The 12940-nt window shown below is 35.7% G+C and overlaps 1 protein-coding gene across 7 annotated transcripts in view; it reads left to right on the top strand.

Annotated features, from left to right (window-relative positions):
• Positions 1-12940, top strand: part of DGKB (diacylglycerol kinase beta) — a 347802-nt gene that overhangs the window by 257133 nt on the left and 77729 nt on the right. For all 7 annotated transcript variants that reach the window (XM_021388186.1, XM_021388187.1, XM_021388184.1 and 4 more), the window contains 2 exons: positions 6858-6948; positions 11853-12048. In XM_021388186.1, the coding sequence (XP_021243861.1) occupies positions 6858-6948; positions 11853-12048 (287 nt within the window). The remainder of the gene's footprint in view (positions 1-6857; positions 6949-11852; positions 12049-12940) is intronic.

Below are 12940 nucleotides of genomic sequence, written 5' to 3'. Positions count from 1 at the left end.
TGTCATGACTTAGAATGTGCTGCAAATTTTACTTCTATTAGTCTTCAATGCATGTTTTACAGGCTAGGACTCAACAAAACAAAAGCGGCAGTTTCAGACGCAACTTAGCAAGCTTTTCTAAGACCTAAGGAAAATCAGATGGGTGAGGTTAAAGGCACTTTTATTCTCAACAGCAGGAACAGGTTTCTGTAACTGTTTATATTTAATTTGTTCCTTACTGCAGAATTTTATTTTTTGTCGCATTGGGAACCAGAACTAGAGCTTGTATGTTGTTCATTTTTAAAATGCACTGTGAAGATTCAAACTCTAATAAAGAAGAACACAGCCACAGGTTAACACAAACAACGAAAAGATAGTTTGCTGCCATAAATTTGACTTTTTTTTCGCCCCATATTATTTCATGTTTCATGGCATAAATGAGCACTATCTAAATTAAAATAAATAATAATAAACTTTCCCTAGAACTAAATTATTCTCAACTGTACGCTACGTGGATATTTATACTCTTCTCTGATGTCCCTAGTACCATCAGTGTCAGAATATTGGAACATATATTCAGCTTTTTTGCCCAATATGATGTTTCCTGTGCTCCTAGTTTCATTTTCAGACTTTATTATTTTCAGACTTTGGATATGTGTGGTTTTACTTGGCCCTCCTTTAGGTTTATTTTCTTTTTCTTCCCTTTTCCATTTTATCATCATTTTTCTTTCAGCATTGCAGAACTTCACTGCCGTTTCAAATTAAGTTCCTATCTTATTCTCATTCTTTTCCTTTGATTCCTCATTTTCCCCGATGATGATCTCCATTTTTTTTCTACATAGATCTGTCAAATGCTTCTCACCTTGGACACTTCATGGTTTCTCCACTGTGGAAATATGTGTATACCTCACATCTCCATATTTGTACACCTCTCTGACATTTCTGATTGTCTGCAGAGGGAGTTTTACACATTTTTTCACATTTCCATTGAACAGAGGACAGAAGAGTGATCAAGGGAGAAAAAGGATCCAGAGAGTCAGGTGACCTCTGAGCACCTTCTAGAACTGTGGTGAATAGGATGATAAGCATTCTCTTTTTGGAATACTTTTTCCTGAGTTGTTTTTTTCCCCCATGGATTTTTTTTTAATTATATTCTGTGCAGTATTGTTCATAAACACTACTCTTAGGATGAAAACTTTATGTTAAGAGATTATACAAGTTTATGATATAGTCTGAGATCAACTGTTGACACTTTCTGGCAAACAAACATTCCTTCTGCAATGTAATTGCAGTAATTCAATAAAAATATTTTGAGCACACAGTGCTTAGGGATTTGGAGAACCAGTATAGTTCATGAAGGAAACAAAGTGCTATGTGTTCAGGAGCAGGTATTTCTGCACAGATTTCTGATAGGGATTGATTTCTAACAGTGAACTTTTTATGGAATGTAGCTTTTCAAGGAATTGGTCATAGTATAGTTAAATTCTGTATGTATTTTACACAGATGGCCAGAGGTATATTATGGCAAGGCCATCTTTGTGCTAAATTTAAAATCTGAAAGTGTAGCAGTATCAAAGCAGTTCTAAGTCTATGTTATCAAACACAATTAATATAAGTGAATATACCTGTTTTCCTTCAGTCATTTTAAAAAATAGTCCAGGTATTTCAACTGAAATTTTATAAAAAAATTTATAAAAGTTATGAAAATTTCAGTGATACAATTCCCAGTGTAGAAACTGAAGCTTGACACTGCATAATTAAAATAAAGTGGAAATAAATATAAATAGTAGGTATATGAATAAGAAATGTAAGTAAAAAAAAAAAAAACAAACAACAGTAAACACTGCAATAAACTTAAAAATGTAATAAGTGATTACCCCAATCTCTAGTCCCTTAAATCCAGAATATGGCTGTGTTTTTTGTGTTAAAAAATATTCTTTTTTTTTATTGTCTCACCTTATCACCACCTTAGCATCCTATTGCTAATCTATTGTTCCCTACATTCTGATAGTGTACACATTGTAATTAAGTATATGTGCTCTTCAGGTGCAGAATAAAGTATTTATGATTTCCATATTTAGATACAGGACTATTTTTCAATTATATGCCCCATAATTGCTTAATCAGAAAGGTTATATAAAATAGTTTTAGCAGTAGGGGGGTTTTTGATTAACTGATAATGGAGCAAGCCCATATCACAGTTTATTTTGATCATTTTGCCTTGATTACCAAACCTTAGCCTGAACTTTTCCAAGAAACATCTCCAAGTTTCTAAGTCTGATACTTATCTGCAGTACAGAAGCGCTGTAAGAAATGGCAGTGTTAGCCCTTCCATTCTCTTTTGCTGATTGGTTTCATCCTTGTTTAAGAAGCTCATTCCACTTAACAGAAAATTGACTAGTACTTTACTGTGTGGAACGCTGCCAGCAAAGAAAGTATTTAGGCTCTTGAAAGAAGTTTGGTTTTGTTGTTCCTGCATCCATAGACAGTATATATTTTGTCATACTGTAATCCAATAGCAGCATTAGATGGGATTGGGTCAGCCTTTAATCATGATTGATGTTTTATTTATATTGTATTTTCAAACGAAGATGTTTAAGAGTTTAGCTATGCACTTTGAAGCATATACAAAAACACTTTCCTGTAAAATAATCTATTCCCTTTCCTATTCCTAACACAAAAAGTGATGTAAAGTGCTTTTTTTTTTTTTTAAACTGGAATAGACTATATCTTTTAGTAAAAGTTGGAACAATTAAAAATTACAAGCTGCTCTAGGATGGAAAAGTAGACATGACAACATCCCTTGAAATATTTACTATAATAATAATGACTAATCTTGTTTAAGGAAAGTTTAGTATAATTTGTCTTGATTTCTTTACAGTTAACTGTGCTTTGTATGTGTAAGAAAAGGTTAATTACAATTTTCTGTTCAATAAAATTCATTTGAATAAAATGACTCAAAGGGAGTTGGCAAATACTTCTGAAAATGAATGATAAAATTATTTCTATCTATATCTATCTTACTAGAAAATTTGATAGAGATTTAGTCAACTAAGGAAAGGACGACAGGCTAACAAGGCTACAATTTTTTTGCTTAATAGACTCTTACAGGGTGTATTACAATGACAAGAAATACATGTGCCATCAGAAACTGATGTGATGAATGCAATTACTCTTCTGTCATCTAATTCTACAAGGTTTTGATTTATAGATATACACTTTCTAGTAAACCACTGTCAATGCTGACTTTTGATTTTTCTAAACTCAAAGTACACGAATTTGAAACTATAAATTCTGAACAGTGCTAAGATATTAACTGTCTATTTTATCTCTGTGCAAGTCAAATACTTTACTACCTACAGTATTAAGAAGCTGGTTTAAAGTAGGCTTTCCAAAAAAAGAAAAGATCATAGAATCACATATTGCCTTGAGTTAGAAGGAAACTTAAAGATACAAGCCCCATGCCATGGACAGGCTTGTCACCCACTAGATCAGGCTGCCCAGGGCCTCATCCAACCTGGCCTTGAACACCTCCAGGGACAGGGCATCTACAGCTTCTCTGGGCAACCTGTGCTAGTGCCTCACTACCCTCTGAGTGAAAAATGTCCTCCTAATATCTAATATAAATCTCTCCTATTTTAGCTTAAAGCCGTTCCCCCTTGTCCTGTTGCAGTCAGTCCCTGTTCTGATTAGAAGCTATCTAACTACTGTTATCCCACTTGGAGGTATCTCTGGAGTCCTCTCTTTTCCACCACGAGCCCAGCTCTCTCAACTTTTCTTCACAGGAGAGGTGCTCGAGCCTTTATCTTCATGGCCTTCTCTGGATCTGCTCTTTCTGCTCCACGTCTTTCTTGTGCTGGAGGCCCCAGACCTGGACACAGTACACCAGATGGGGCCTTACAAGGGCAGAGTAGAGAATGACCATCACCTCCCTCATCCTGCTGGCCTTCTCTCATTTGATGCAGCCCAGGATGCTGTTGGCCTTCCAGGCTGCAAGCACACACTGCTGGTTCATGTTAAGCTTTTCATTCACCAGAAATCCTAAGTGCTTCTTAGCAGGGCTGCTCTCAATGAGTTCACCCCCCAGTCTCCACACATATCTGGGATTGCATCACCTTGCACTTGGCCTTTTTGAACCTCATTAGGTTCACATGGTTCCACTTTTCCCAGATCCCTTTGGATGGCATCACTTCCTTCTATTATAATCAGCTACACCACTCAGCTTAGTGTCATCAGTAAACTTGCTGGGGTGCACTTGATCCCATTATCTAGGTAATTGATAAAGATGTTGAGGTGCACTGGTCCCAAGATGGACCCCTGGGGGACACGACTCATCACTGGCCTCCACCTGGACATAGAACTGTTGGCCTCAACCATGTAGCTGTGACAATCCAACTGATTCCTTATCCACTGAATAGATCACCCTTCAAATGCACAACTCTCTAATTTACAGATAAAAAAAGATACTTTGTTTGTGGTTTAAAAAAAATGGCATGAGGAAATGCTCTCAAAGAGCTGGTTTAAAATAGTATCAAAATAAATGACATCGTATTTTTCTGAAATCTTAAATCAGTTTTTTGTTTTGTCTCATTATTCATTGTTCCTGTGTAGAAAGTAGCAGGAAAATAGCAGCATCCAGATTTTTCAAAAGGACCCAACTCCGTACTTTCTTCTCCCTTGTTTAGATATGAAAGAACTATACGTATTTTTAATGCACATTAGTATGAATAGAGCAGTGCTAACAAATCTGTAGGTGTACTAGGAGCCTATATCAGATCAATTCCACTCTCAGTCTCTTGGAGTGTGGAAGCTGAGTTGGACATGGGCTGTTTTATTGGATGGAGCTCTTTTGAGAATTTCATTTACCCTAGAGCAGAATGGACAGAATCCATCCTCAGAAACTGTTTCCAAACATATTCAGATTTTCTGTGCAAAAAAAGTTTTGAAATATTGGGACTTTTTTTTCTACAGAAATGTGTCCCATTCTCTCCTATTATTTCCCTCTCTAATTATTCTTATGTCTCCCGCCCCAGGCTGCACATCCCTGCACACCTCTGGAAGTGACCAGAAATTGTTGAGACCAGTGGGTCTCTGGAAGTAGCCAGTACTGCAGTGCCCCTTCCTCCTGTGCATGGCTGTGACTGTAAAAGCCATTAAGGAGATTTTAAGAGCTACTAACAAGACTTAAATTCATGTAATCCAAAACACATACCAAAGGTAGAATTAGTACTTTTGCTGGCGTATATGTCAGTCATCCATGCCTTGACTTCTCTCTTTGCTCCTACTTCAAGCAAAGTCAGTATTTCCAGGTTCCAAACATACTGCACTGTATTTGTGTCAGAGAAACAGGTGGGTGCACTGTGTTCATATCTGATTCCTAGGTGTGAATAATGAATTCTAAAATAATTAATTCTAATCCAGTGCCTTTTTTTTTGTATTCTATTTAGCTTCTCATTTTGTTACAGAATAATAATTGCTTCTGATAGTTAAACAAAACTGCAAGTACTTATTTGAAATGTTACTGCTGGTGTCCTGCTTGTACTGAACTGTATGCAATAAATCTGGTAAAACAGAAATGCAGTCTTTATGTATTCAAGAAGAAAAAAATTGTAATCTCTTCCTGCTGTGATGATAAACTAAGTAATTTCCTAGCATTTATGAGGGCTGCTCTGAAAGTAATGCCTCCTATTTTATTATGTTGGTCCATGACGTCAAAGGTGGATGTTGGTAGCATGGCAGTAGAGGTTGAACCTTCCCGCTGATATTCCATTATGTTTGTTACTGTGTGACAGATGGCAGCAGGGGGGCAGTCTGACAGAATGGAGTCTGACATGGAAGTGCATATGAAACAAAGGTGTGGAACTGAATTCCTCAGTGCAGAGAAAATGGAGTCCATTGATATTCATTGACACTTACTGAATGTTTAGGGTGACTGAACAGTGCATGTGAGTGCAGTGCAAGTGATTTGCTTTAGGAACGACACCATCATAGCAACTGTGAAACAATGGGTCACCTCCACTGGTACAGACTTTTACGAGCATGGCATGCAGGCTCTTATTCATTGCTGGTGGAAATGTATAGCTACTGGGGATGACTGTTTTGAAAAAGTGTTTTGTTGCCGAGAATCTCTTCTATCAAATAGTGTTATTGTACTCTTTCTAGCTGCTATAGTTTCCATGGAAATAAATAGGAGGCATTACTTTTGGAGCTATCTATGCATATTCTGTTTTATTTTTCTGTAGAATCTATTAATGAACTCCAAAATGCAGATTGCATCACCTATTTAATATGTGCTTATGAGTTAATTATCTGGTAATACACCGCTCCTACTGCAAAATATCTAAAGATTGTTAGATCTTGAATTTTTATTTTCTTCAAATATCTCATCTGTCATCATGAGCAATTTACCTTTACCTTTAGCTAAGGTAAGGCAAGCTACATTTTTGTCTTGGATCTTCTCCACAATGGGAGTGCCCTGCTTGCACATTTAGCGCTCTGTGGGATAGAGATTCTAGCCATCAATCAGAAATCATATAGTAGGTGTAAGACATGAAATAAAATCGATACATTTTTCAGAGGCATGTCACTAGTTAAGTGACAAAAAATATTCTGATAGTCACTGAAAAAGAAAAGTCAAAGGTACATTTGAACCTGTCAGTTCAACACATTCTTGTTATCCCTTTAGGGGATATCATACAACTTGACACCAACATTTAAGCTTTGAAAATTATGAGCTCATCTATTTCAAATGGGATGTCACATGTTCCCAAGCCTTTGCCATTACTTATAATGGAAGACAGGATGATCAGTTTTGTCACATATTGATAGTGAATAAGATCTTTTTTTCTTTTCTTTTCTTTTTTTTTTTTTTGTTTCAGAATGAAGAACAAATTTTGGTATTTTGAATTTGGCACTTCGGAAACTTTCTCAGCCACCTGTAAGAAGCTGCATGAATCTGTAGAAATAGAAGTAAGAAGCTAATTGTTGCCTTTATACTTGAAATGTCACTAGTTTGGCTGAAATACAGGGAGCAAGGGTGCAGAGTGCCTGAATCCAACAAGGCAAATCAGTGCACATCCTTTCGACCCTATATTCCAAAATATTATTTTTATCGTGTCTATTTGTAGTGTAGCCCTGAACATTGGAACAAAGTTCAGTTTGATGATTAGTGAAGTCTTAATACAGTAGACAAGGTCAAGAGGTGAAATATAACATTAAAAATCAATAGGGAGTGTGGCTAGGTCGGATGGAAAAATGAAAGACTGTTGGAGGGAGTGAGAGCTACTGCAGGATTAAAATAAAAAAAAAAACTTATTATTTCTAGATCCCAAGTTTTTATAACCTTTAAAACTCAGTTCCCTAAAATTGTACTTACTTTCCTGAATAAAGGTTAAAGAATATATATTTTTTGAATCATTCCCCTTCATTAAATAGCTTTTCCCTCTGCACGAGAGGTCATTGTTCCATTATACATTGAACATTAACTGTAAAGACACAGGATAGTTACAGACAAAATAGGAATTTAAAATAATGTGCCACTACTACTTTGATGGATGATAGAATAATTGGCTACATTACATAAGCTGCTTGGGGGGGCTGATATTTATAAATAAGTACATGAAAATTGTGATATCAGTGGACATGCAAACCTAATAATTTAAGTTAAATAATGGAATTATTTCTAAAGAAGATTGTGATGCTCTCTTTTACCGACAGTAATGAGAAACTGCTCATGTCAATGGAGTATTTGTACAGTAGTATGAAGCACTTGGAGAGGTATGGTAAGAGTATAAGTGTCAAGTCAAAACCTACTGAAGGGCATAGTCTGAAATGATCTGAAGGGACCATGGGTCTGGTGATAGAATGGTAGCAAACACTGAGACTGAACCTGCAAGGCCTGTGGTTCCAGACTTTTCTGTTAGACTGTTATTTTCTTTATAAAAGAGAAACGTTCCACACATGCTTCCTTAAAATTAAAAAATATAAATATATTGATTTCTAAGACAGTGCTTCACACATTTAAGTATAGGTAGCCTATAAATATTTATAAATATTTGATTAATTATTAGAATAAATGCTCACCTTGTTTGTTTTGTTTTGAATATATTGGATGTTAAATGTGTCCTTTAGCTAAATATTAATTTTGTTGGCTTTCCCAATAAAATATTTTCTATTCAGTGAAAGTCCTATATAGCCTGATGCAATCTTCTTAAACCATCCGATTGTAACCACTGAAAAGTAAACATACCAAAGTAAACAAGTATTCAAACAAGTTCATAATTATTACTAATTCATATTAGTAACATTTTTATTACAAATAAAATATTACTTTGTCAGCATATAAAATGTTTGTTATTATTCACCTTCTTTATCATGGCCATTCTCCTTTTTCCTACAATTAGGAGGAAAAATCATATAATTTCCAAAATGTTTGCACAAGAATTGTTAGGAGAGGTTTGTTAGGACAAGAATTGTTTTTTACAGGTATTACTTTGAGTAAATTACATTTAAATGAACAGCATGCTTGTCTAATGTTTCTCATTTGTATGTTATAAAAATTCAGGAGTTGTGCTGTTTTCATCTGCTTTTTTTTTTTCCCACCTTCTTCCCCATGCTTGGGGATGTTGCTATAAATGAGAGCTTGGTGTATGATAACCCATTCCAAACTGAATAAAATCCACAAAGAAAGTTTTTGCTCTACAGCCAAATTTTGAATGAACAAAACCCATGAAGATTAAGGATCTGTATCTCCAAGCTGGGAGAAAATGATCAAACATTTGCTATATTTGTTTAACCATGTATTTGATTTCTAACGTAACTGAGCTTGGCTTTCCTGATGTACAGTCATTTCTTTTAAGTTCTGTATTTTTCTTCTGTTTGAGATGGAGAACACAATTTTAAATTCTGTATAGTAATTCTTTGTTTAGGGTACACGGTAAGCTAGGAAAGTATATGCTAAAGCATTATCCAAAATGAGAGGTGCTTTTAGTTTTAAATTGGGATCCAAAATTTGAGAAGAGAAACATAGATTCTAAGGGGGGAAAAAAATAAGATAATGACATTTTTTGGCACATACACTATATTTCCACATTAAAAAAAAAAGAGAAAGAAAAGTGGTATGTGAAGGATATTTAATGAAACTAGCCATAGATCCAGTGTAAGTGGGGTACATACCTGCTGTAAAACCATCGTGTGAGCAGAGGAAGCCTGCTTATACCACCTGGCGTTAATAGGTGGGAGAAAGGGGCAAAAATGATGATGTAGTCTTGGATAATATTGCACTTAGTTACATGAATATTTTCTCAAAGTAGGAATGATCTGGACATTTTCGATGTAATGAATGAAGTGTAGAATATAATGCCTGGATAGGGACTGAAGCCAGGAAAAAAAAATAAAAGAAAAAAAGAATAGGAACACTAATGTTTATTTCTAATCCGAGTAGGCATTCTCCGTGTTTTATTTTTAGCAGTATCATTGCATTATTTGAAACCATGTTGTTCATAACAATGACGATAATAATAATAAAAGGAGCAGAGCACATTGAGTTTTGTTCTTGTACTATATGAATGTGTTAAGACAATGCAGAGCTACCTGTAGTGCAAACTTCTTGTCTGTGTGTGAACAAAAGAAATGCTCCTTTTGCTAATACGGAAAGTTCCCCATCACTGTGGGATTCGGAGGCCTACTCAAATAATTGTCTTAGTGTACTACCTGCTGTGTTCTATATTGAGTGAAAATGGAAGCCAGACTCTGCACCATCCTATTTCACAATTCTTCTTTTATTTAAATAATTCCAGTCAGTTTAGGGGACGCCAGACCTTTATAAATTAACAGCAGGGAAATACCAAAGGTGTCAGATTGCATATTTATCATCTTTCTCGTGTAATACTTAAATATGTATTAAGAAGTGACTGACATAAATTAGGCAGATTTCAGAAGCCACAGGCCGTGGCTTGTAGAGGACCCCCTTCTGCTTGACATTTCATCCTTGTCAAAGATCAAATTATTTTAATTTAGGCTGCAAATTATAAGGAATGAAGACTTCTTTGTGGGAATTCCCTGTGGTAATCTGACTTTTGTTGTTACTGCTGCTTGTCAGTGTGCAAAAGATATAATATGCATGCAAATAAGGTTAAAAAATATGTACTATCTAATTATCCAGCCAGTACATTCCACTTGAAGACAGTGGGAGGCCTGACACACAGTATGTGTTTGATTCATTGAGGCCTGCAGGGTATTTACACAAGATTACTTTTAATTATGAAATTAATATCTGTTTATCTAGAATGTATAGGAGTAAGTGAGAGTATACATGAGCAGAATTTTTAGTAAAATAAATCATCTCAATATTTAATATATATAAAAAATAGAGGAAAAAAACTCCATGAATTTACTTTCAAAATAATACTGAAGACCTACGCCATTTTTATTGCCAGAAAAATGTAATTAAGAAGTTACACTTTAACTTATAGTTGTTGCCATAACTGCCAGCTCATTTCCAGGTATGTCTTTTCACATTAAAGGTTTCCTTCTATGCATGTAATCCACAGGTGTGAAATTTAATTCTTGAAGATCAAATATGGAATGGAAACCTTAATGTCAAAATGGTTCACTCTCCAGATTTACAGTGTTGTTAGAAAGATTAAGAAGATGCAGAGTATGTGTTATAATACAGCTTTGTTTTGTGATCTGAGAAACTTCCAGGGTAAATGAATAATTTTGCACAGTTATTTTTGAGTTCTACTTTCTGTTTCTTCAAAGCTGCGATAATGGTTTAGATAAATGGAGAGGAAAAAGTGCCAGTGACCCACAGAGCAGCAAGCTGCACAATGTCAGTGGACTGTTACTGAAGCATGGTTAATTATTTTTCCAGTTTTCTTCCTGATTATTATGTATTCGAATTACAAAATAAGACCCTTAATCAATTTTCAGTGCATGGCTGGACCCCCTACTGGCTTGCAGAACATTGCAGGAGTAGGTCTGTTTCTAAGATATCCTATTTTATGCAATAAGGTGTGTGTAGTTCGCAAGGATATCTGTGTGCTCTATGCCATGAGGAATTAAGCTAATCGACCTTTAGCTGAGATGCAAGTATATGTACCAATCCTGGGAACTTTGCCTGGTTCAGTGAATTAGTAAGTAGAACTGGATGCTTTACCTTCCATGTGCAGGTTCAACTGCAGTTGGCCCCATATTCCTGAATAGTACTCCTTTGTCTAAATGTGAAAGAAATACTGAAAAAACTCAATGAGCATTCCAGAGATGGACATGTTTTCCTTTGGCATTGATATATATTTTGGGGAACTAGTATAATTACTGCTGATGGAGGTCCTGGGTTGAGAGATACTGTACCTGCATCAGCATTTTATTACTCTTACCTCTTACTGTGGGTTAGTAGTCAGGCTTAGCTCTACACTAATGTACTGGTTGTGCCTTTGGATTCAAACTACTATCTGTGCGGTGTTCTGTGCTCTCAGATCCCGCTTAGACCTTGTATGCAGGGGATACTAGTTATTGCTGTAGCAATTTTTGCAGTATAAATATTTGTCTGCTACAAATGTATTTCAGCTGAGTCAATGTATAAGTATCAGGTAACAAGATGGCTGTACCAAGTAGCCTCAATCAAGCAATCAGAAGTTGAATAGGAACCATGATTTGCCTGCTCAATGAGGATCTGTCCTTACCTAATACACCTAATGCATCCTTTACAAATGTAAATATATATTTTAGGTATAAACACCAAATAAAACATTAATACTGATGAATCGCTGAAGAAGAATATTTGATTGGTAGAACATTCTGATTTTTCTTTCTCTTTTACTGCTCTCTTTCTCTCTCTCTCTCTTTTTTTTTTTTTTTTCAATGCTAATCAGTGTGATGGAATTCAGCTAGACTTGATCAATATTTCTCTGGAAGGAATTGCCATTCTGAACATCCCAAGCATGCATGGTGGATCAAATCTTTGGGGGGAGACAAAGAAAAGACGCAGCCATCGTCGGACAGAAAAAAAGAGATCGGATAAAAGAACCACTGTCACAGATGCCAAGGAACTGAAGTTTGTATGCCAAGGTATGCTTAAAGATTAATATTGGCCATCTAGCTCCATACAGTCAACTCAGCTGTATAATTGCCCTTGCATTGCTTCTTGTCAAGAGAAAGGATAGACAGCTCTTAACGATTTATTTTCTTGTGCATTTAGTTTTTCTGATGTGAAGCACTGGAGCGCAGGCATAAACAGAGACATGCTGACAATTACAATCTATAAACTTGCAAACGTGCTTTTTTAGATAGGATGCTACCTGTTTAGCAGACTAAGCGCACCATGTGGCACTGTTTTCTGCTAGTCTAAAAGTGCCTGAAGTTTTGGGGAGACAGAAAATGCTTACTGAGCATTTTAAATGCTTATAAATTTCAGTGTGCATAAAACTTGGGAATAATCATGCCTTGTTTCTAACAAACTGTCCTGAGGCTGTCGAAAATTACTTCAGAGTAACAAAAGCAAGCTACTTCTATGTTCTATGTTACCATACTGTGATGCTGTGTGAGGTTCTTCATTGCAAATGCCATAGCTTACTTACATGGGTGTCATCCTTCCTTTCAGGACGCATTACTTTACTGGTGATTAGGAGAATTTGCTCCTTATATTTTATTATATATTTTTGTTATAATAATAACACTTGAGAAACCCTTATGGTAATCTCTATTCTACTTCACAGAATCTGAACACCAGGTGTTTTAACACATCATTATATGTCACAAATTGTGGTGATTTAAAAACACTGTTCTGCTCACACTAAGGGATGAACAGACCAGACTTCAAAAACTTTTTTTTTTTCCTCATTCTTTGCTTTTTATTCTATGGAAATAGTATCACCTGCTTCCATGGCTCCAGCATCCTTAGACTTAATAAAGGTCAGGACTTTAGCTGCCTGATTTTACTGTGGTTCTTTTACTGGTTTTG

Source organism: Numida meleagris, chromosome 2 (genome assembly GCF_002078875.1).
Source record: "Numida meleagris isolate 19003 breed g44 Domestic line chromosome 2, NumMel1.0, whole genome shotgun sequence".
NCBI lineage: Eukaryota > Metazoa > Chordata > Aves > Galliformes > Numididae > Numida > Numida meleagris.
This window is presented reverse-complemented; position numbering and strand designations above follow the sequence as displayed.